The sequence below is a fragment of the Rhipicephalus microplus genome, chromosome 8 (genome assembly GCF_043290135.1).
Source record: "Rhipicephalus microplus isolate Deutch F79 chromosome 8, USDA_Rmic, whole genome shotgun sequence".
Classification (NCBI taxonomy): domain Eukaryota; kingdom Metazoa; phylum Arthropoda; class Arachnida; order Ixodida; family Ixodidae; genus Rhipicephalus; species Rhipicephalus microplus.
The window spans coordinates 30,081,743-30,103,491 of NC_134707.1; the positions used below are offsets into that span (position 1 = coordinate 30,081,743).

Below are 21,749 nucleotides of genomic sequence, written 5' to 3' on the forward strand. Positions count from 1 at the left end.
GCTTGACTAGTAGGAGGGAATGGTGCGTTTGCCCATGCATCACGTGACACCGAAACAGAGGTGACTACAGCGTTTACGTGACGAGCATAAAACTTCATTCTCAAACCTCTGGGGCTGCCGTGAGCCACACTGCGAAACGCAGCTGCCCATTGGCTAGCTCGCCGGGTGGTGTAGTCTAGCTTTGGCCAATCGCGTCGTTTCTGCCCCGGCGGTGGTGTCTCTCCCGAGGTCACCACACATCGTGGCTCACTGATGGTGCGTCACAGAGAAAAAAAAAGAGCACGACACTCCGGTCAGGTCAGAAAAGAGCCAACTTATCTGTAACTGACAGTTATTGACACAAGTCCACAGTTATGTCCCCATCCCTGAAATTAACCTCGCTACGAATTAGATTCCCGCGCCATGCAGGTTTCCTAGAGCTGGGCACGTGCCACCTTTTCATAACCAATACGACAAAAACAAAGGCCTATGATGACATAAGAAAAGCGCCCTTCGCAGAGAAACAAAAAGAAAACGCCAATGTCCACAGCGCAACCTAAGCTGACACGGCGATGAAGCAGAACCCTACACCAGTGGGGCGCTAAGATCAACTTTCACACGGCGCCGCGCCGCACGCAAGAGGACTCGCCAGCATGGAACAGGACTCCCAAAATAGCAAGCCAATAGTCTGCAGCACGGGCGAGAAGGAAAAGCAACAGAATAGCCGGCGAGGAAGAAGGACGTGGAGGCCCGAGCACGCACGCAATCGAAGGAGCGATGCCATCCATCAATTCGATACCGTTCCGCCGCAGGGTTCACAGGATCGACGGTTTCGTAACACAACTGACGTACGTGAGGAACGGGAAATAGGGATCTGGGGAGCACGCGAAGGTTTCATAACCCGCGCCGGTATCGCGACTGTAGGCGTTTGAGTCTGATCGCAATCTCACTCCCGCTACCAAGAAATGAAGTCTGTATCAAGCCCCCAATGAGACGACCAACACGTGACAAGCAAACCCACACTTCAAGATGTCTCTGAGAGAGCCAAAAATAGAAGCCACCTCCATTCAGTGCCAGTCAGCCACTCATAAGAAGGGGTGTGAGGAGGGGGCAGCACACACAAAAGCCACGGCAAGCCGACGCGACGAAATCCCGAACACGACCCGGCGCGAAAGTCAATAATTGGTGGTGCTTACAACTCAGAAACCATTATGGTTATGAAGGACGCCGTAGTCAAGAGCCTCGAAAATTTCGACCAACTGGGGCTCTTTGACGCGCACCTAACTCTAAATTACACATGCCTCAAGCATTGCCGCCACCACCGAAAATGCGACCGTCGCGGTCGGGAGTCGATCCCTGCGACCTTCGAGTCAGCAGTAGAGTACCATGACCATCAGGTCAACGCGGCGGGCGCAACACATAAACAAGCGAACTCGCACTAGGCAAGCAACACGCGCGAATCGCAGCAACAGCACGAGCGCTCCGGCAAACCCACGGACGTCCCAAACATCGCCAAACCAAAGGGCCCGCGCGATGCAGACCTCGGGCCAGCCGACAACGACACCGCGCGGAAAGCGAAACCAACGCAGCACGCGCAGCCAAGCCAACACAACGCACCCGGGAACAGCAGCACGGAGCCGTCGGTAGAACTGCGTCGAGTCGCCGGCGGCACATATCCCCTCAGGAGAGATCGGACGCGTCGGCAGCGCAGCGGCTTAGAAGGCGCACGCCGCACCGTCTTCGCTACGCCAGCAGCGGCGGCAGCGTCAGCACCACACCTCCGGGGAGCGGGTGCGCAAGGCGACCGATCGGCTCGCGCTGCAGCCGCACGCACACAAAGGCAGCAACCCTCCTCCCCAATCCAAGGACGGCGACCCATTTTCCCGCGAGAGGGAGAGAGAAAGAGGGACATGGGGAGAGAGACAAATCGGAGAGAGACAAGCCAGAAAGCCAGCAAAAGAGCGCGAAAGATGCCAGGGAACGTGGATGACGGGGATAGAGCGACTCCGTAGGGAAAGGAAGGGATCCGCGTGTTGCGAACTAGAGAAAGGAGACTGAGGAGCGAGCCAGACAATTGGTGTAACAAGCTAGATTATAAGGAGCTGAGAGTAGAACGATTTCGACGAAACCGAGGGAAGAAAAAGAACGGCGGGATTTGGAGGGGAAGAGAAATTTCAGCGGGGAGAGGACCTCGAAGGGCGGGATAGAAAGACAACGTGGGAAAACCTTTGGTCTTTGTGCAGAGAGTTAACGCAATCGTAAAAGGGCATTGACGAGAACAAGACTTGGTTTGGGAAGCGGATAAAGGTATAAGGAAACCAGGAATGAAAAACGGCGGGAGGTGTGGGGATCGGGGGAGAAGGGTAAAAAAAACGCCGCGAAGGGATGGCGCGGCAGGCGCAGTCGGATTCCATCAGCGTTGCAACGCGGGAAACTAATCAGGGAAAGGAGGGAACACGCTCCCACGTCCGGACGTTTCCCGATTCGCTCCTCCACTCCTCATCTTGGCTAGAGAAAAATGAGAGAAAAAGAGGCACAGCGAAAGAAACAAAAAGGGGAGGGGAAGTCCGTGAGAGAACCGCGATCGATATCCCCCCCCCCCGACGCTCATTTTCCCTCTCGCTCTCAACCTTTGGGAAGAGAAAGGGAAGAAGGCGAAAACCACGCGAAAGGTTTTCTGTGTTGCCTTACTTTGCTCGTCATCTGCTGTCGTATTGTACGTCGTTTCTCTTTTTTTTTTGTTTTACGTGTCGACTGCTCGAGCGTTCCGAGCTTTACGCAAGAGGGAAGCATAGAGCAAATGGGGAAAGAAGACAAATGGAATTGGTAAAAGAGACTCCTCCCCATCCAGTCGAATGAAACTAAGCAAGCGCGCTGCCTGTACATCACAATTCACTCACTCGCCGGCCGGCCGTCCCGTTTATGTAAAGTAGCCAATATAGAGGGCGCGGTGGTCACTGCGGGAGTGATACGGTCTTTTCAAAAGAGCGTTCGCGGGTCGAAATGCAAAGAAGCGTACAGGCGCCGACACCTCATACAGCGGAGTGTGTTCGATCGAATCACTGAACGATGCGACTAGGGAACGAGCTTCAAGCTCCCAAGTCGTTTCCCAGGCACGGCGGTGAAAGAGGGGATAAGGTTGCAGGTTGAATTTCGTAGCTGCGTAAATATCGGAGTAATTTGCATTCGTCTGGCGTCTCATCCCTTTTCCTCCCTGAATTTTTTCCAGTGCACAAAACTATTCGGAATAGTGAGTGCTATGCGCGCGCAAGGCATCTGTACTAATGCGGAAAATGCGGCTGCCCATGTACATTACGCGCATTTACGGAGAACAGATGGACAGCAGTAGAAATGACACCCAAGAAGCGAATGCCGCTGGAATGACAATAAAATTGCAAACATCACAACGCCGCCGGCAGTAGGAGTGAAGAAAAGGAAACGATGAAAACAAAGTTGAGCTCCACGAATGAGAAGTAGCACTGATGCGAGTTTTCTTTCTTCCGAGGACAATAAAGAACGGTGCGCACGGACCAGCTGCTTCACACTCCGCTTTCTTAGAATATAAGTAGAATCATCAGCATTGGCGTGAGCCATGTTCCTCTTCAAAGAGGCGGGGGGGAGGAGACGACTGCTCGTCGCAACGACCCCTTCTCTATTAAATCAATGTATGGGGATCACTGTGCCCCCCTTAGGTGATTGGAGGGGGGAGGCGACCACCCCCCTTGCCATCCTCGTACGTATGCCTATGATAATCAATCACTTGCTCGTACAATGCACCCTGCTATCTGACTTGTCTGCATTCTATCTCCGTAGTGACGTCGATCTCCCCGATAACCCACAGTTGTTATCTGCTTTGTTTCATCTTCGACCGTTGAAACGTCAACTAAGGATTAAACTTTATTTGTAAAGTTAAGCATATCCTCCAAATGCAGGGTATACGCTCTCAAGGAAAACATTGCCCCAAAAGAGAGCGCAGTACAAGGCGGTTCTCGAACATTCCGCTCACATATACTAAATGCGGTCACTTTCGCCGGCAGTCGAACTCGCGACCAGTCCATATTTGCTACCGATAGCGCACGACACACGACGTTGAGAGGAGCGATAATGGTTTCCCTTCGACCTATAAAAATGACGCAACTCCTAAAAAATCTCATCTGGGCGCCAGCGATGCTGCTAACGTGGTATCATGCCCAAGCAAACGGAGCCGCAGTACGACTTACCCCGCCACGGGCCATCCGATGAAATTGCATGAATACACTCCTATCGCCGGGCTTCAGCAGCGTGGTGCAAAAAAAAAAAAAAAAGGTGCCTGTCCTTCTCAAGCCACCTTAGAACTTGAAGCCCAAGTACAGGAGCGCCATGGCTGTCGTCTAGGGGGGGGGGGATGCAAAAGGGACTCTTAGGGGCAAGAGCCCCTTTCGCACTCCCATTTGGCTGGGATAAAAGCTTCAAGTTGTCGGAAGAGATGGGGTGGGCGCAAAAGAAGTATTTGCCCCTCTCAAGCCACACCAGCACTTGCCCGCAACCCAAGATACACGAGTGATGCCGCACCAACATCTTCAAACCTCATCGCTGCAACAACCCTCTCATCACCATCACTGCTATAACGCGTCCAAGTCAAATGGGTACGCACATATTTGTCCTCGGCCTTCATTCACGCAAAGCCGTCGGGCGATTGCGAGCAATAATGTTAACCTCCCCCCCCCCCCCCCCCCAAAAAGGCCGCATCGTTCACATTTAGCCGGCGTACTTCTCCTCCATTCACCTCTGGCTCCCAGACGCAGACAGTTGCTCCGGTATTCGCAGCTAAATATACCGGGACTTTCCTAACCACCGGCGGCTGCGAGAGACGCCGCAATCAATTAACGCGCCGAGAGAGCCCACGTGCCCAACGGAGGGGGGGGGGGGGGGAACCGGAACGTTTTAAAAGGCGGCTAGAAAGTAGGCGGGGTAGAACAGGCGTATTGCCTTGTCGAGTCGCTAAAATGACGGGCACACGAGAGGAAGAGAACGGTTGAGGCCTTTGTACATTATTATACTACAAGAAGGGACGGAAATTAGCTGTGCATCTTTTGGAGTGGACGAATTTAAGGCTCCTCGAGAACGGAGAAATCTGACTACGTTAACTTTGAACAATGCTCGCTTTCGCGCTTATATTGCGATAGCAATTATGTGGACACGCCATGCTGGATTTTGCCCCCGGCGTCGCCGCCAGTCACCGTATATGTATACGTATCTATATATACATATGAAGATGCAAGAAATATAAAAAAACAGAAAAAGACTCCGGCGCGCGGAATTGAACTGGGTTCCTCTGCATCGTGAGTGTCAGCCACCGAGGAGCACGTCCGTCAACGTTCAAACGGCAAGCTATTTATACCTACTACTTACCGCTGCTGACGGGCATCTAAGGGGGAGTTATCGTGTTTTCAGCATTACCAGCAAGATGGCGCAATGGGTGCGCGCCGCCGCGTGATGTGGCGACGCGCGCTTAGAGGAGGGTGGCGACGCTCCTTCGCGTGCCCTTACCCCGCGTGGGGGAGAATCGTACGTCTTGGCTGACCTCGGGCTTTACTTGGAACGATTCTGTTGTAGTTACCGGGCGCACAAAGGTCACTGCAATCATTGCAGTCTCCGTTTGCGAAAAGCGCGCTCTTCACAGAGAAGAAACAACTGAGACGCTTATTCGCGTGCACCTGTACCTGTGAGTACGTTTCGTGCATCACTTGTCCGTGAGAAACGCGGGGCATATTTAGATCTGCTTGCCATTCTGCGCGTGACCTTCCAGTTTGTTGCCATCACGCTCATTGCTTCGCCTTTGTGGCCAAGCTGTGACTTTTTTTTTTAACGGCGTGATCTCTTTAAAAAAAATGGCGGCATATCCACGGAGTGAATGATGGAGAGTGGGGCGAAGAATTCGTCCATCCATTCGTTCTTGCTTCCGTCCGTCCATGCGTCCATCAGTGTGACCGTCCATGCGTCCATCAGCCCGTCCGTGCGTGTGTCTGTTCGTGCGTCCGTCCCTGCGTTCGTCCATGCAGCCGCCCCTGCGTCCGTTCATGCTTCCATCCATGCATCTGTCTATGTGTTCGTTCGTCCATCTATTTATTCAACACTCCAAGTACCACCATCTCGCATCTTTTCATCATATATTCCCCATATAGAAGCACCGCCATCCAGCGGACATTCTAAGGACTAAACGAGAGGTGGCACACGCACACTTTCTTACGGCTTGCGCTTCGGGTCCACTTCCCACCTTTAACCACCTCGAGTTCATGGAATATACTTGTTCACTGTATTGATGGCACTGCGGCCGAACGCTCGCTAAATCTTTCGAAAACCAAGAAAACCAGCGAGTATGACGTAGCAAACTTTTTCAGTCAGATAGTGCTCAATGTACATGCCAATGGCTGCTAATAGGAAATGAGAGGCGGAGAATTTGGCTTTTACTTTCTTACGGCTTGCGCTTCGTATCTACTTCCCATTTTTAACCACCTCGAGTTCATTCATGCTATATACAAGTTCATTGTATTCATGGCACTGCGGCTCAACGCTCGCTAAACCTTTCTAAAGCTAAAGAGGTTACACCCAGCGAGTATAACGTAGCAACCCTTTCTTGTCAGATAGTGCTCAATGTACATGCCAATGGCTGCTAATGGTGATCGCAGCCTGCGCGTTAACTAAAAGCCGAATGCTCCTGTCTCTCATTCCCCATTAGCAGCCATTGACATGTACATTGAGCACTATTTTTTATTGTTCAACAACGCACAGAAGAAGTCTCTTACCAGCACCACCTTGGAGGTCAAAATGTTATACCTGTTATATACTACGGGGGACGAACGGGTGCCGCTATAAGGAGCTTCGCCCCTAAAAGGCAGAGTATTAAGGGCCACCCAGGGAAGTCGCATTACCTAGGAGCCCCAATGGCGAGAGGGGGAAGCAGCCTTTAATGGGAACTCTCCTCATTGAGCTTATCTTGAGAATTCTTGATGGAGACAAAGCTGCAACAAAGTTAGCTAACACACGCAAATAGAGGTCATAATAAGGGCTGTTCAGGGTAATGCCGACAAGGAAGGGACATTACTGCTGAATACTATTTGATGTTTGTTAACTCTACAATTAAAAAAAATGTCGCTTGTTTGCGACACTCCGAATACTCGTAAGCTCTTATGATTTCACCCTTCCTGCATAAACACAGAAGTGCCTGCAGTATATCCTAACAAAAAAAATATCCCCACCCAAGTACTCCGGTTGAACAGCAAAAGCTGAAACGTGCGACCCTGGTGGTTATCCCTGGATTCAAGCAGACATACCACTGAAGCCTTTCACACAATTATTGGTTAGATGTTCGTGCTTCTTAATGAGGTTATGCACAGGTTTGGCTCGGGTTTACCAGTGTTGACATGCCGCACATTGTGCCTCGCATCATCACGGTCATGGAGGAGTGTGATAAGTGGTTAGATGTGTTTTGCAATGCGTTAATCGCAGTGGTTGTTCTCGAACCACAGGTGGTCCCAAATATTGCAGCCGAAGCCAATGTGCCACTGGAAAAACGCCCATCGAAAACAGGCGTTCGCCCCATTGAAAGTGCTCCCGCAATCACCAGGTTGTCGCTCTAACGACGTTGCAAGCGTTTGACATCGAGAGCGGACCTGGCAGCGTGGTTTCAGGTTCTGTTCGCCACAGCCGCCTGCATTCCCATTCGCGATTTAGTGCCCCTTAGAAGGCTGCCGGATGATTGGTACGCAGTTAGATAGATAGATATGTGGGGTTTAACGTCCCAAAACCACCATATGATTATGAGAGACGCCGTAGTGGAGGGCTCCAGAAATTTCGACCACCTGGGGTTCTTTAAGGTGCACCCAAATCTGAGCACACGGGCCTACAACATTTCCGCCTCCATCGGAAATGCAGCCGCCGCAGCCGGGATTCGAAGCCGCGATCTGCGGGTCAGCAGCCGAGCACCTTAGCCACTAGACCACCGCGGCGGGGCAATGATTGGTACGCAGTTGCCACCGGCACTATGCCTCCAGGTCTGTCTTTGTCCCCGAACTGCACCATCACCAGGGTGAATTCCGAGCTCTCTCACGTCTGTGGCATACCCATGTCGAAGGTTTCAAGAGAGATTGATGCGCGCGCTCGGCATCACAGCTGCAACGAGATGGTCGTTGTCACTCACAGCGCAGCCAATGGCATGCGTGCTTGGGCACGACACTGCGAACGACGCAACTGATAACAGCTGATGGAGACTGCTCGTGATACTGCTGCCAAACAGATTTTCTTTTCTCCTAGCCATACACTAGTAATGAAAAATATGCGACCCATATTCCTGACATCATGCGCCGGTAAGCTGTATGAACATATGGTCATAAACAGACAAACTCTATACTTGAAAGAAAACTGATACTTGCCCGATGCAACGTGTAGATTCCACCACCATTTGTTAGCAGAAGACATTCTATTACAACTGAAGGAGGAAGTCATCGATCACCTAAGCAAAGCAAGCACAGTAAAAGCACAGACATGGCATTGGACATGAAAGGAGCGTTTGATAATGTTTCTCACAGCGCAGTATACTGAGGAACCTCCAAGACATGTACTGTGAGGAAACAACTTACCGCTATGTACAAAACTTTCTTACGGGCAGAACAGCAACGGTGCGCCTTGGCACTCTAAAATCAGATCAGTTCGAAATGACAAACCAAAGGAACCCCTCCAGGCTCCGCTATCTCGCCACTCCTTTTTAATATTGCCCAATAAAACTGCTGAATATGTTGAAAGGAGTACAGCGGATAAGCTACGCCCTCTATGCAAATGATCTAACCATAACAACTGGCAGCTCTCCAGGCGCTCGGCAACATACACTTGAAGAGGCAGTGGACCACACAGAAAATTACCTCAATGCTTGTAGGCTCACATGTGTGCAAGAAAAGTCGGAGCTGCCTCTTAAAAGCCAGAACAAGGAAAAGGCCGCCAACAGGTGAATTCCCAGAACCAAAGTTTTGGTTAAATAGAGTGCCAATTCCTAAAGTGGAATCACCCAGAGTCCTGGGTCTAGACATCCACAAAGACAGATCGGGCACAGCCACACTACCAAAGCTTCAAGCAACCGTAACACAAGTTGCGCACTTGGTACAACGGATATCAAACAGAAGACATGGCTTGAAAGAACATGGCACCATCAAATTGATCCAAGCACTCGTCATTAGCACAATTACTTATGGAACCCCTTAGTTGGATCTCGAGAATTCTGAAATTCAAACACTGAATACCCTTACACGAAAGGCCATCAAAACTGCCATAGGAATCTCTGAACATGTTTCCACTCAGCGACTACTACGTTTAGGTCTTCACAACACCTGGGAGGAGCTCACCGAAGCATACAAAGTAAATCAACTCGAACGACCTAGACTAATTGAACTGAGCAAGCGAAACTTCAAAGATTGGGTTAATTATTTTGAAGCAATGAAAAAATGTGATGAGGAAAAGATTATTCCAGCAACAACTAGACAGTACATCTCAGTAGCCCTCATCTCACAAAATGTGCATCCTACCTATTATCTCGAAAGAAGAAAAGCCAGAATAAAGAAGCTCCGACAAGATTACGGTTGCAATGCAGACACAAGATACACTGATGCAGCGAAATATCCAGGAATCCCGGCCCACGCTGTCAGTGTAGTCGACAGCGAAGGCAAAGAGAATCGTAGTGTAGTACAGAGCAACAAACAGACTCCAAACGAGCGAAAGAATGAGGACACAGCGCATTCTTCCAACTAAAGTTTATTAGATTGGGACGCACGTATACTATATGCACAGCCAAAGCAGGGCCAATACGTCAGAAGGGCCAATAAGTCACACACGAGCACTACCACCGCTCCCTTTGCATGTCTCGCCAAAAACAAAGCTCTTTACCGGAAAGATGCTAGGAAGGCATGCGTCTCCAGACCATTTGATTTCTTGAGCCTCAATTATTTCCCTCACCTTTCAGTCCCGATTTCCTGCACGGACCAGTTTTGTTCAAAGATAGGGCTACACTTGCAGTCCTGCACATGGATGCCAAGGTGTCCCGATACAGTGGTGTACACGCTAATAAACTTTCGTTGGAAGAATGCGCTGTGTCCTCGTTCTCTCGCTCGTTTGGTGTCTGTTGCGCTGCACTACACTATGAGTGACTTGTTCCAACTCGCCCAATAAGCAGTGCGGCAAAGAGGGAACGGCAGCTAGCATGTTAACTACGGAAATAGACACGGCAGAAGAAACAGCGAGAGCACCAGCAGTCACAGCCTGTGCTGACACAGCAATTATACTAAATGATTCACAAGCAGCTTGTTGAAATTTTCAAAACAGGAGAGTTTCAAGCAAGACTACGCGAACAAGAAGAGGCACTACCATTTTGTGCTTGGTGCGGCGTCATCTTCTGGTTGAATTCTTGAGGTGCGCATTAGTCATGGTTTTCGCAGCTTCGAATAGTCCTTGCGTAACACCACAGGTGTTCACAACTGGATGGCAAAGTTCACTTCTATCAGAACGCATTCTCAACGCTGGCATGACAGCAAAAAGAAATTTTGAGCTTCAGCTTAGACAATAGAATGCGATAGCATAATCTGAACATGTTCGTATCTCCTTGCCAATTGCTAGCCTCACTTTGCTTGAACATCGATACTTATAATGCTGCTAGGAGAGACAATGTGCGGACGTCGCCGGCTTCTATATCCATGCATGCGGTGCGACAAAGTACAGAAAGCGCCGCTATGGGAGCTTTGCAAGATTTCGCGAGTGATAATTGAGCATCTGAACCATTTTCAGAGATGTACGTATCACCAAGCTAAATTGTGCATACAAATAGCTCGCCGTGTATACTAGAAGCTGTATGCGTTGTGGCCGAGCGGCTGAACGTATCACGAGCAAAGATTCGAATCCCTGGTCCCAATCGAAGGGAAGGGTTATTTTTTGATTTGCATACATCTAGAATTTACGCTCACAACCACAGATGCCGCCGCCAATCCCAACAGCAGAATTTCTTCGAAGCGAGCCTCATCGATGTTCTTTTAAGAGGAAGCTGCACTTAAAAAGCGACTTTTTTATTTATGGATAGATCTGAACCAAATTTTCACAGTTTGTGTAATTTGATGTGCAGATTCCAAAAATGTGATTACTTTTATGATAGAGCTAGTAGTTCCCAATATACTGTGCTATCATTGCATAAGCTGGGTCCTTTGTTTGGAGCAAAATTAGCATCTAATCAGAGAACCCAAAAATGGTGGTTACAGTGTTGAAACAATGTAGGATGTTCAAGGATAGCAAGAGCTATAAATCAATTTACTAGGCGAATTTTAACAAGAGTTAGAGGTCATCTATGTTTACAGAAAAAAAAGCCATTGTCACGTCACATACCATACATGTGACCCATTAAAAAAATTTTGTGAAATGTATATTGCCCTAAAAATAGGCATATTGCTAACTGTATACATTTATCTTTCTGGCAAAACAAAAATTATGCTCATAGCTCAAATAGAACAGAAGCTATTTATCCTCCATTGTGACAAATGTGTCATAACTGCTGTTTTGAGAAAACAAGGAAAAACGTTGCAACACATTTCTATCGGAAAAATATCTCTAAAAGCTTAAGAAAATGCACCAGGGGCATAATCTGGATGCATCCCATTCTTATTCCTCCTCTTGGCCAGCTTCCTCACATTCTCAGATGCTTCTCTTTTTTTGTTGGAGCTGGCAGTCCGTCAGAGGTCCTTCTCTCTTGCTCTCAAAGATGCACTGCTGGATATGTTGCCGCACCGCTTGCATCTGTAAAGCGCTCAATCTTTCGTGCTGTCGCCGACACCGACAAAAGATCCTCAAGCGTGGCAGTCTCGCGGGCGCGCGCCTCGCGCACTTCACTGGCACCGATCACATCAGTGTCTACCCTCACACGGCCGGAGTAGACATCGCGCACGCTGTCAGGGAGGCGCGTGTCTACGCACTCTTCTCCGTTCCCGATAGCATCGGCGCCGTCATAGTCCACAGAGCGTACGCTATCCGGGGAACCTGTCTCGCGCACTCCTCTGTTGACGATAACATCAGTACTCGTGCGGCCAGCGCCCACGCCACGCACACACGAGGAATCGTCTACGACCACGTCGACGTTATCATACGATGTCAGAGCTTGCTCCCGCGATGCAGTAGCAGCACCATTGGAATTTCTACCCCTGCCTTTCTTCCGTAAAAAGCCAAAATGATGCTTCGACCGGAACTTTTTCGCACCGCCGGGCATAGCGAACCGCACCAAAATATTCTACCACACTGACCGCACAAACACGTTACGGATAAGACACCATCGCAAGAGCGATACCTTTTCAAAATGGCGGCTGACACTGCCATCAAGTTTTCCTGGCCAATCGAGAAACGCCATTTTGGTCACAGGTGTCAGGCAACCAATGGAGTCGCACGCCGCGCGTGGATTCGCTTTGCTTTTTTTCCTTCCGCGTGGGGCACATGGTTGCTTACTGAAAAAAAGAGAAAAGCTGGAAACGCGACCTTTCAGACAAGACCAAAATGGCGCTGGTGGAGCATGCAGTTCGCATGCTGTCGGCGGTTGAAGTAAGGCTAGTTTAGACTTGAATTTAAAAGTCCACTTGCGCGTAGTTGCTCTTTTTATCTCTTATAACTCTGAAAATAAATAGAATTTCGAAGCCAAAATTTGCTGATAGATGAAGAAAGGCCTCGGGAACGCGAAAATGATGAGAGAGAAAATGCGATGTTTCAGCCGATTTTCGACTTTTAAGTGCCGCGTCCCCCCTTAAAAAGCCAGGTGTAGCTTGCGCTAGTGGCGCAAGACTAAAGGCACATCGCAGCTGATCATTTAGTGTGACCAAGCAAATGCGAGCAGTGTCGAGGCTAGGAGGTGGAGCCAAACGCTGTGTGCGTGTGTACTTGTGCTCAAATGGTGGCGGAGTGTCGGTGAAGCGGGCAGCGAGAGAGATCAGGCGCAGCTGCACGATGATGATGTCACATCGTAATGCGCAGTATTGCGCAGCTGGCAGCAGAGGTGCATCTGGGTTGAGGGGAGCTAGTGCGAAGCTGCGCGCACCTGCACCGGCAGTTGATAGGCAGCGCGAAGTCATGTCACAGCTCCACTAGAGTGTACTAGAACTAGTGCATTAGCACCGCGGAGTTTTTTCGTGATGGACATATTATAGCCAACTAAAAATCTCCGACAATAACAAAAAAAAACTGAAGGCGCATCGTGTTCCCTTTCGCTTCTCTGAGGTAACCTACACGAGGCAAGCGGAGATTGTACACGGGAAGCAACAAGCCATTTCCGATCGCTCAGCCTTTGCACACAAAGCCGCCTTTCACGATTGTCGCTTCAAGGAGCAACGGCAGCGCCATTCCAATTATGCAGGGAGACGCTCATTTGACTACAACACAGACCTCTTCAGCAGAGCACGTCCACAGCCTAGTTGGTACATGCTACCTTAGTATCAGCCATCTTAATTTCATTACAAGAAGGTAAAGGTGTAGTAATGTAGGGCACACACCTTCGGTATGCCACGCACAGTGTAGTTTCAGTAGCATGTTCCTATACACAAAAGAGCACAGTACTGGAACTTCCAGTGACAGTCACATGCGGCAGTGACACATAACCCAAGCAGACTCATCATGCATGTCATACAACAGCCAAAATTTCAATGAAAGGAAAAATTTCTGCCTAGTATTGCTAATGTATCGCGATTTCACTATTGTCACTGAGGGCTAGTAACCTAGGCCATGCCACCTCACATTTCTATTTCACCAGCATCAGAACTGCCAGGACCGAAGTCGGCAGTGACGGAATGACCTCATACATGACGTTTGCTCAGGTCACATAACCCTACCATGAGTGAATGTGACTGGAAGTTCCACTATCACGTTCTTTACGATACTAAAATAAGCATTCTATAGAGGCAGATAGATCCATTTGTAATAATGTTATGAAGACTCGGTTTTAACGACGTTAGTTTTCGGAAGCAAAAAAGCGCCGCGAATCTGATGAAGCATACACCCGAAAACGATGATTAACAGCCCAAACAGATGATCATGATTGACTGCTGCTCAGATTAAATTGAAGTGCATAACAGATGCCTACTATATTTGTTGGTGTATCATGTCCCAAAACCACGATATAACGAGAGATGCCGAAGTCAAGGGCTCTGGAAATATTGACCATCTGGGGTTCTTTTACGCATGCCTAAATCTACGCGCACGGGTCTTCAGCATTTATTTCCGTTCTATCAAAATGCAGCTCTGGTGGCTGGAATTCAACCCCTCGACCTTCGATACCATAACCACTAAACCATAGACAATTGTAACACACCAAGTTCAACATTTATTTATAAAAGAAATAAGATGAGCACATTTCCCTTCTAGTAAGTGACTATTTTTTACCGACTATAGCTCTATGCAAGGGCATGCAGTGGCTGCTGCAGAGAGGAGAAAAAAGATGGAATAAACAGTGATGGCTTTATTTATACTGCCATAGTTATTATGCATGATGTAACGACTTTCACAGCCACTCAAGTCCAACTTTTAAAAAAATCACAGCATATCCATGGAGTGAATGATAAGTGGGGTGAAGCGTCTGTATGGCGATCCATGCGCGCGTCCGTTCGTGCATCCGTCCACATCTCTGTCCGTCCATCCGTGCGTGCATCCACCCATTCGTCCGTGTGTCTATTCGTGCATGCGTCTGATCGCGTTCAAGAATGCAGACGGCGCCCGGGTAACACCGACGAGACGCGAGCCAAGGAAGCAGAGCACAAGAGTCTTCAACGTGCTTGCCGCTCTACTTCGTCCATGCTCCACCAACGTCCGCCACGTACAGCGACTATCCAGGAGACTGAGGGAAGCACTCCCTCGTGCACCCAGGCACAACTTGCACAGCAACCAATCGGAGAGCAGCGGTACAGAGCCATCTAGAATGTGCTCACTCATCTGCAGTTTCTGTGTACTTCTATGAGACAGTGCCGCCTATTATACTGTTCATGACATACTGCTTTCCTTTTTCTTCTCGTCACTTCTCTCAGTTACGGCACACACAGGACAAGGTTAGATAAAGAGGAGCTTGGCCCCTAAAAGCAGCGTCATTGATACCTCTGAGGTTGGTGACATGCATTGCCTGTAGGGACGGAGACACTGCGATGGTAAATCAAGAAAAGACAGCACTCACGCTTGCAGGTCGAAGCGAAAGGACCTGAGCACAACCAAGGAGAGGCCGAGGAAACTGCACAGCTCGGCATGCCGCCGCTCCAGTGCCATCTGCTCCTCGGTGTTTTCTGCAATCTACAACAAGAGAGCAGAACGCATTTGCACCAGTTATGTACCATGTAGAACTAGAAAATTTAGCATAGAAAGCGAAGCAATTGAGCAAGAAATTCAGCATGGGTTTAGCAGGAAAAACGATACACAGTGAGCAGATTTACTACGACAAATACTGTGTCTGCATGGAAACTGGCGACAAGCAGAGGTTTGCACAGCTGTTCAATAAACGTGGGGCTCTCAATACAGCAGGGCCTCTTGATACTTTGAAGTTGTGGTGCATGCACGCCAGTTGCTAAGTTGCTGCGCAACCAAACAGGACAAGGTCAACCCGTTTAACTCTGAGGCTTTTAAATTAGTCATGATCACAGCATGAAGGACAGGAAAAGTTTGAAACCCACCCACTTAGGGCACATGAATTAAAGACTACTTAACAAATCCATCTTGCTCTAGACATGTGGTATAAAATTAACCTTGCACTTGCTACCGAATTTTAATTACAATGATAGATTTATGTTATGAATGCAACTGTAAATGCAGATGCGCTCAGTTCAGGCTGACGACACCAACTGCACAGCAACCCCCCCTGTAGCATCCATGGGCAAGTACACTGGCTACGCAGTCTTTGTTCGTATCAAGTGACGAGCGCTTCTTACTTTTGCTTCCAGTTCCCTGATGAGTTCCTCTTTTTTCTCCAGCTCCTGTTCAAGCCTTGCCTGCAAGGTATGACCTGAAACATTTAAAGAAAAAAAAGAAAAGATCAGCAACTTGCACAACAGGTAATGCTGCATAATGCACAAAGCCTATAAGGCGTGACTATTTCTTTTCCTGCAAAACCATCAAAACAACCCATTTCAACAAGACCTCACAATGTGCCTTTTCTTTCGGTGTCGTTTACTACCACCATAACTACTATAATCAACAAGTTTTTACTCTGGTTTATCTACTCTTGCTTTCAAAGATAGGGTTTCAATATGTTTTATGGTTTTTACCCATGCGAAAATAGTGCAAATGTGGCCACAACTTGTGCAATGATACTTTACAATGCCTTTGAAACTACCTAGCTATACTGATTGTTGTGGCAACATTAAAGCAACATTTATGGCATTAGTGCAACACTGAGGCAATATTGTGTGAATAATTAGTGCTACTAGAAAAAGTTCTATGGACCATTAATCATAATACAATAAGGAATCCCAAACACACACAATCTTGCAGGAATTCCACATTCCTTGTAACAGTGCTAAAGCACCGTTTAGAGGTGTTCAAATAGCTGATAGATAACCAATAAAACGGGTGAATGAACTTGTGAGCAAACTGCCTTAGAGGCAGTTTCCTGGAAAGTTCAAGTAGCTGATAAGGTGATCACACTTGTTCTAATCAGACGAAAGTTTTAACCCTTTGCAGTTTGTTGTCGAACAGCCCCTGACAATGCAACACAGCTGTAGCGGTCCACTGTCGAGCACAACCCAACAATGATGTTCGTGTTGTAAATTTAGCGGTATACTGATTGCAAATCGCTCGCATTTTTAAAAGACATGAAGTGTCATCTCTTGAAGAACGGATGAGCTTAGTTAGTTGAGGTTTACTTTTCTTTACACTAAGGTGCAGCACTATCTTCAGTACGGAGACTAGAACGTACCCACTCTGGTGCGGTTCACCGAGAAGCATGGCCATGTTTTCACTGCATGTGTTTTACAGTGGTGCTTTTAGCAAAATGCATGGCGACATTAGTGGGGAAGAGAATTACGTGTCCCCACCAAACAGTAATAGAGTGATTCGACAGAAGTGAGTGACAAAGACTACGATGAGTGTGGTGGAGACAACCGCTCTGTTCTTCTGCAAAACTTACAGTAAGAACTCTTGCCTGCACCAAGGAGAATGCTTTGAGTGGTATCATACGCTGCCCAAGTATTGCTACAGGAGTTGCAAGTAGAATGCAGGAACAGAAATATCCTGCGAGTTTTTTTACTACAGTTAACGTTTTTCTTAATGATGCCAGAAACTGGCATAGTACTCTCGGATCGGTAGAGCCGGAAAGTGGGTAAAAGTTTTGGACCACAAAAAGTTAAAGTGTCAAAAAATCCATTTATTTTACGTTTTTTGGTTATTGTGTGAGGCAAAGGTTACAGATATTCCAGATAACATTTCATAAAGCACCAAATTTTTTCTCCACGTCCCGCAATACGGGTCTGGCAGTACGAAAAAGTATGTATAGAACAATGACAAGAAAAACGGTACGCACCTCCAGAGCTACCCACGTTCTCTTCAACCGATATCCTCGATGGTAGGCTGCGTAATGACAAGAGACGGCAAAAGCATGATACTCAGTGGTGCTTTGTGGTTACTCAGTGATACTCAGCGGTCACAAAAGCATGATACTCAGCATGATACTCAGTAGTTACTCAGTGGTACTTGGTGATACATACCGACTGGTTACAAAAGCAAAATCCTCAGCGATACTCAGCAGAACCCAGCCCTATTGTCACATGTCATCACCATATTGTTGAACGTACTGCCAGTATGTTCTTGTGAACGTAAAGATAATGATAACACCAAAAGCATTACTACTTTATCACTCTGAAGTAAAGTTTTGAGAAATGCAGAGAAGTTTTTCATACTTCTATGCCACTGATGATGATGATGCCTCAAATATGGCTCATACCCGCTCGAGGAGATCAGCCAGGAAGTGATTATACAATTTAGTGCAACTTTTTTCAGTATTCAATACCGATACCCAAAAGAAAAATGGTGTACGTAAAACAGAAAGAACGCGATAATGGTTTTCTACCCATTCAGATCAGCCAGAAATTATGGCTAGAAATCAGCACGATTTAAAAAAACCCTTTTGATTTTAAATATCCCATTCTTCAATCTACCTCTCCCTCCTCTTAAAGCAGTTCTCCACTATTAGTTCATGTCCAAAGTTTTTGTGCACTAGAAAAAAAGTCTGCCACACTACCTATCAGTGGGCAACTTTGCGCCCAGCAATAGACTTAAGATTTAAAGCAGAATGATGACTGCAAGCGTTTTCGTGCACGAATGGGTTGCTCACTACAAGAATCAATGATGGAAGTGACTTCACGTTTTGGGGCAGATTAAGAAGCCACAAAAGCACTGCTTTAGAGCTGCCATACATGTTTTCGGAGCAGAAAATAATTAAGTTCAGAGCGGCTATCGGTGCTTTAGAAGCAGTAGCAGAATATTCCATATAAATTCTGGAGTTCAAGGGTGCACTGAAGCATCTCAGAAAAATATGAATGTTTATTATGAAAGGTATTTCACTGACAATAATCAGCCCTAGTTGGAAAAATGAACAATATAATTAATAAATTAAGAATATAACATGCACAACTTGTATGACAAGCACTCACCTGCTATGTCCAGAGTGGTTCAAAACAGGGCTGAGCACTCCAACCTGTGCAAGCAGACAATATTGTCTCAAGAGGCTCCCGAGTTTTTCGCACGAAAGCAACAATACGATCAGAAGGCACGCCGTAGTGAGGGACGGCGGATTAGTATTGACCGCACGAGGATCTTCAACTTCCACCCAAACTTAAGTGTGCAACTTCTGCCCCAGAAAAACATCAACAGTACAAAGAACAGTTGTAAAATCATAAAATCTGATGTATCTGTGAAAAGCATCCACTCAGTGCAATCACAGGTGCTAGCACAAATACTTGGAACTGAACAACTTTTTGCATCGTGCATGTATTGTCAGAATTAACAATGGGGTTTTTGATACATGAAGGCCAGTGTAATCACGGTTCAGCAAGGTAAAATATTTTAACCTGTGGAATATTGTAATCAGAAAGAAGGAAAGGATAAGTTTTCAACTTCAAGTGATGCACAGCAAAGAAATAGTAACTCGAAAAACCTTATACAAAAACACAGCCTTGTTTTCAAATTTGTCAAAGTCTACCAATACTTTTCTAACAGTTTTTGTAATATGTTTGCTCTGCACTGTGTCACAGGTTGTACATCCACAAACACTAGCTCACCCCATGCCCCAGGAGTAAAAAACAAAGTAGGTGCAACATATTCAACAAAGTATGGGGCGTAGAGTGTTCGCTTTACAATGAGTTCATTGCACGTTAGCTAACAGAGGGTCAAATTGAGCGACTTTTGCAAAGCATAGTCCCCAATTCACATCCTTAGAGAGAGCAGAATCAGTGCTCCCATTTTCGTGGATGAAGTCGGCTACTCACATCGGAATGTCGGCGTCGTATCAGGGAGCAGTCCCAAGAGGGCAGCCTCGGAATTCCGCAGAATGGCAACCGTGATATCCTAGATGAGCTTTCTTGATGCTGCAATGACACATCGATAAACAATAACATGCATGAGTCTTTAGAAGGCAAATACGGTGTACTCACCCGTAAGCCTAAGGCTGCACTGCTTTTTGCAGCTTATCTAATGACGTTATGCTCTGCATACAAACTGTACCCCTCAAATATGCACTGTTGAGACCTATAGCTTTTACTCCGGTTAATTCTATCTTAACCAAAGATCTTTGATGGTGTGCGTGTACTGTATTTTTTGGCCTATAACCCACCCCTAGATCTAACCTGCTACCTTACATAAACACCCTGCCGAATAAAAAGAAACTGTGCATGCGTTAGCTATAGGTTCCATCCACGGAAATTCATTCGACACATTGATGGAAATGACCCCGGAACTTTGATCAAAGCTGATGATGATCAGGGCCCATATGCATGGCTCACATCCGCTATGGGTGATCGGCCAAGAAAAGAATAAATAGAAATGATCACATATAAATTGTACAATAAATTAAAATGGTTAGGGAAAGTTAACGGAACTAATTAAGAAAGTTCTGATCAAAACCACTCTAACTATATAAAGAAAATTTCTAGAGATTTTGCAATTTTTTTTACTTCGTTCCAGTCACCTGTTTAAACCAGCTGTCATTGTCATTGATACATTCCTTGCATTTTTTTTCGCCACTTAATTCAACACACCAGATAATTTAACTAGTTTCATCAGTCCTTTTCAGGATTGAATTAACGAAGGTCAACGAGTGCGCTTTGAACAACCCCAACGACAGCTCACCGGCGTGCTCGCATACGGAAGGTCAAGCGCACTGAAGAAGAGCTCGTCGCTGATAGGCTGGTGCGATGAGGAGGAGGACAGGTCCAGCAGGAGGACGCTGGCCGGCGAGATGGAGCGCACCCCCTCGTCGCTGTCCAGGTTTGCCTCGCCAGCGGCAGCCGCAGGACTGGTGTCGTGCAGCTCCGTGCCGGTGATTGTGCTGGTGTCGCCGACAATCACAGAGTTCCGCTCATAGAGCGCTTCTCTCAGCCTGTATTAGCAAAAAGTTTGGCTATGTTGACCATTTCTGCAATAAGTTCCCAAACCCCACCAGGATGACCAAGCTGTGGGACTTAACAGCAAGAGGTAAAGTGCAAACGATGCAGACAGGCCAGAAGGAAAGGAAGCATACGCCTCTTCACTGTCACGTGGTAGTTACGTGTACGAAGCTCACTAAAGGCCTCTTGAAGGTGAAACACTATTTGGCCGAACTTGAGGCCGTGAAACTGAAAGTCTGGTTACAGCAAGCAATGCACGCTGTACCCTGTTACCGGCGCACAGTGCGTCAGTCGTCGATAATCTGACAAGGGGTGAAGAGCATCGGCATCTATACATGCGCCATCGAATTTTACAACTGTATGACTGGTTGTCGCAGAAGCTCTGAAATAAGCTGGAATGTTTGCGTCTGGCTATCCATCTTAACAAAATGATCTATTACAATCATGAAGTTTGCACTGAGCCTTACTGACAGTATGTGGTCGTAAACCGAATACAGCAAAAGTGAATTAAGGAACACGCGTGAGAATATTTTCTCAGCGTACACCTCTTCTACATCTCAACATTCACCCCTCCATCTTTCAACACAAGGAATATCTGCGTCGCATGGATATTTGGAAGGACATCTAACCGATAGCTTATTGACTCAAGGATCAAGTGTAGGCTGCTACACGGGACGTTTTGAAAGCTGTCGAGTCAATGTCTATTGAGTCAAGGAGGGACCCCACCACTCCATCGAAACTTCGATGGCCACTGAGCGGCAGAAGCTAAAACAGCACCGACGTGCCCTCTCATTTACAGTGTGCTTGTAGACACGACTAGAAAAAAGTAATCTAACCAGTAGGCCTAAAGAGAAGTAACTGGGAGCGTCGTATAAACAGTGGGCTTTAAAAGCAGTAAATGGGACCATTGTGAACTTTAATAGAGTACTTCTACTACTATAAACATATGAATTGCACATGAAGAAGAAGAAGAAGGTGCTTAACGAGAAGAAGGAGGAGAGGACGGCTTTGAAAACAGGTTTCTGGCCTCCTACTCTTCACGGAGATAAGGGAAAAAGGGAAAGAAAGAGGAGGGTATGATGAGGGGTGATTGTGGTATAGCACATTGAGTCACTGCACACAATGTCTCATTCGGTGTAGTACACGCATGAATTG

General features: G+C 47.2%; 1 protein-coding gene across 6 annotated transcripts in view; it reads right to left on the reverse strand.

The window, feature by feature from the left end:
• LOC119165290 (uncharacterized) overlaps positions 1–21,749 on the reverse strand; it is a 205,031-nt gene that overhangs the window by 118,849 nt on the left and 64,433 nt on the right. For all 6 annotated transcript variants that reach the window (XM_075871420.1, XM_075871423.1, XM_075871418.1 and 3 more), the window contains exons 11-16: positions 20,338–20,587; positions 19,479–19,577; positions 18,645–18,688; positions 17,516–17,562; positions 15,927–16,000; positions 15,182–15,294 (exon numbers count right to left, since the gene is read on the reverse strand). In XM_075871420.1, coding sequence (XP_075727535.1) covers positions 15,182–15,294; positions 15,927–16,000; positions 17,516–17,562; positions 18,645–18,688; positions 19,479–19,577; positions 20,338–20,587 — 627 coding nt within the window. The remainder of the gene's footprint in view (positions 1–15,181; positions 15,295–15,926; positions 16,001–17,515; positions 17,563–18,644; positions 18,689–19,478; positions 19,578–20,337; positions 20,588–21,749) is intronic.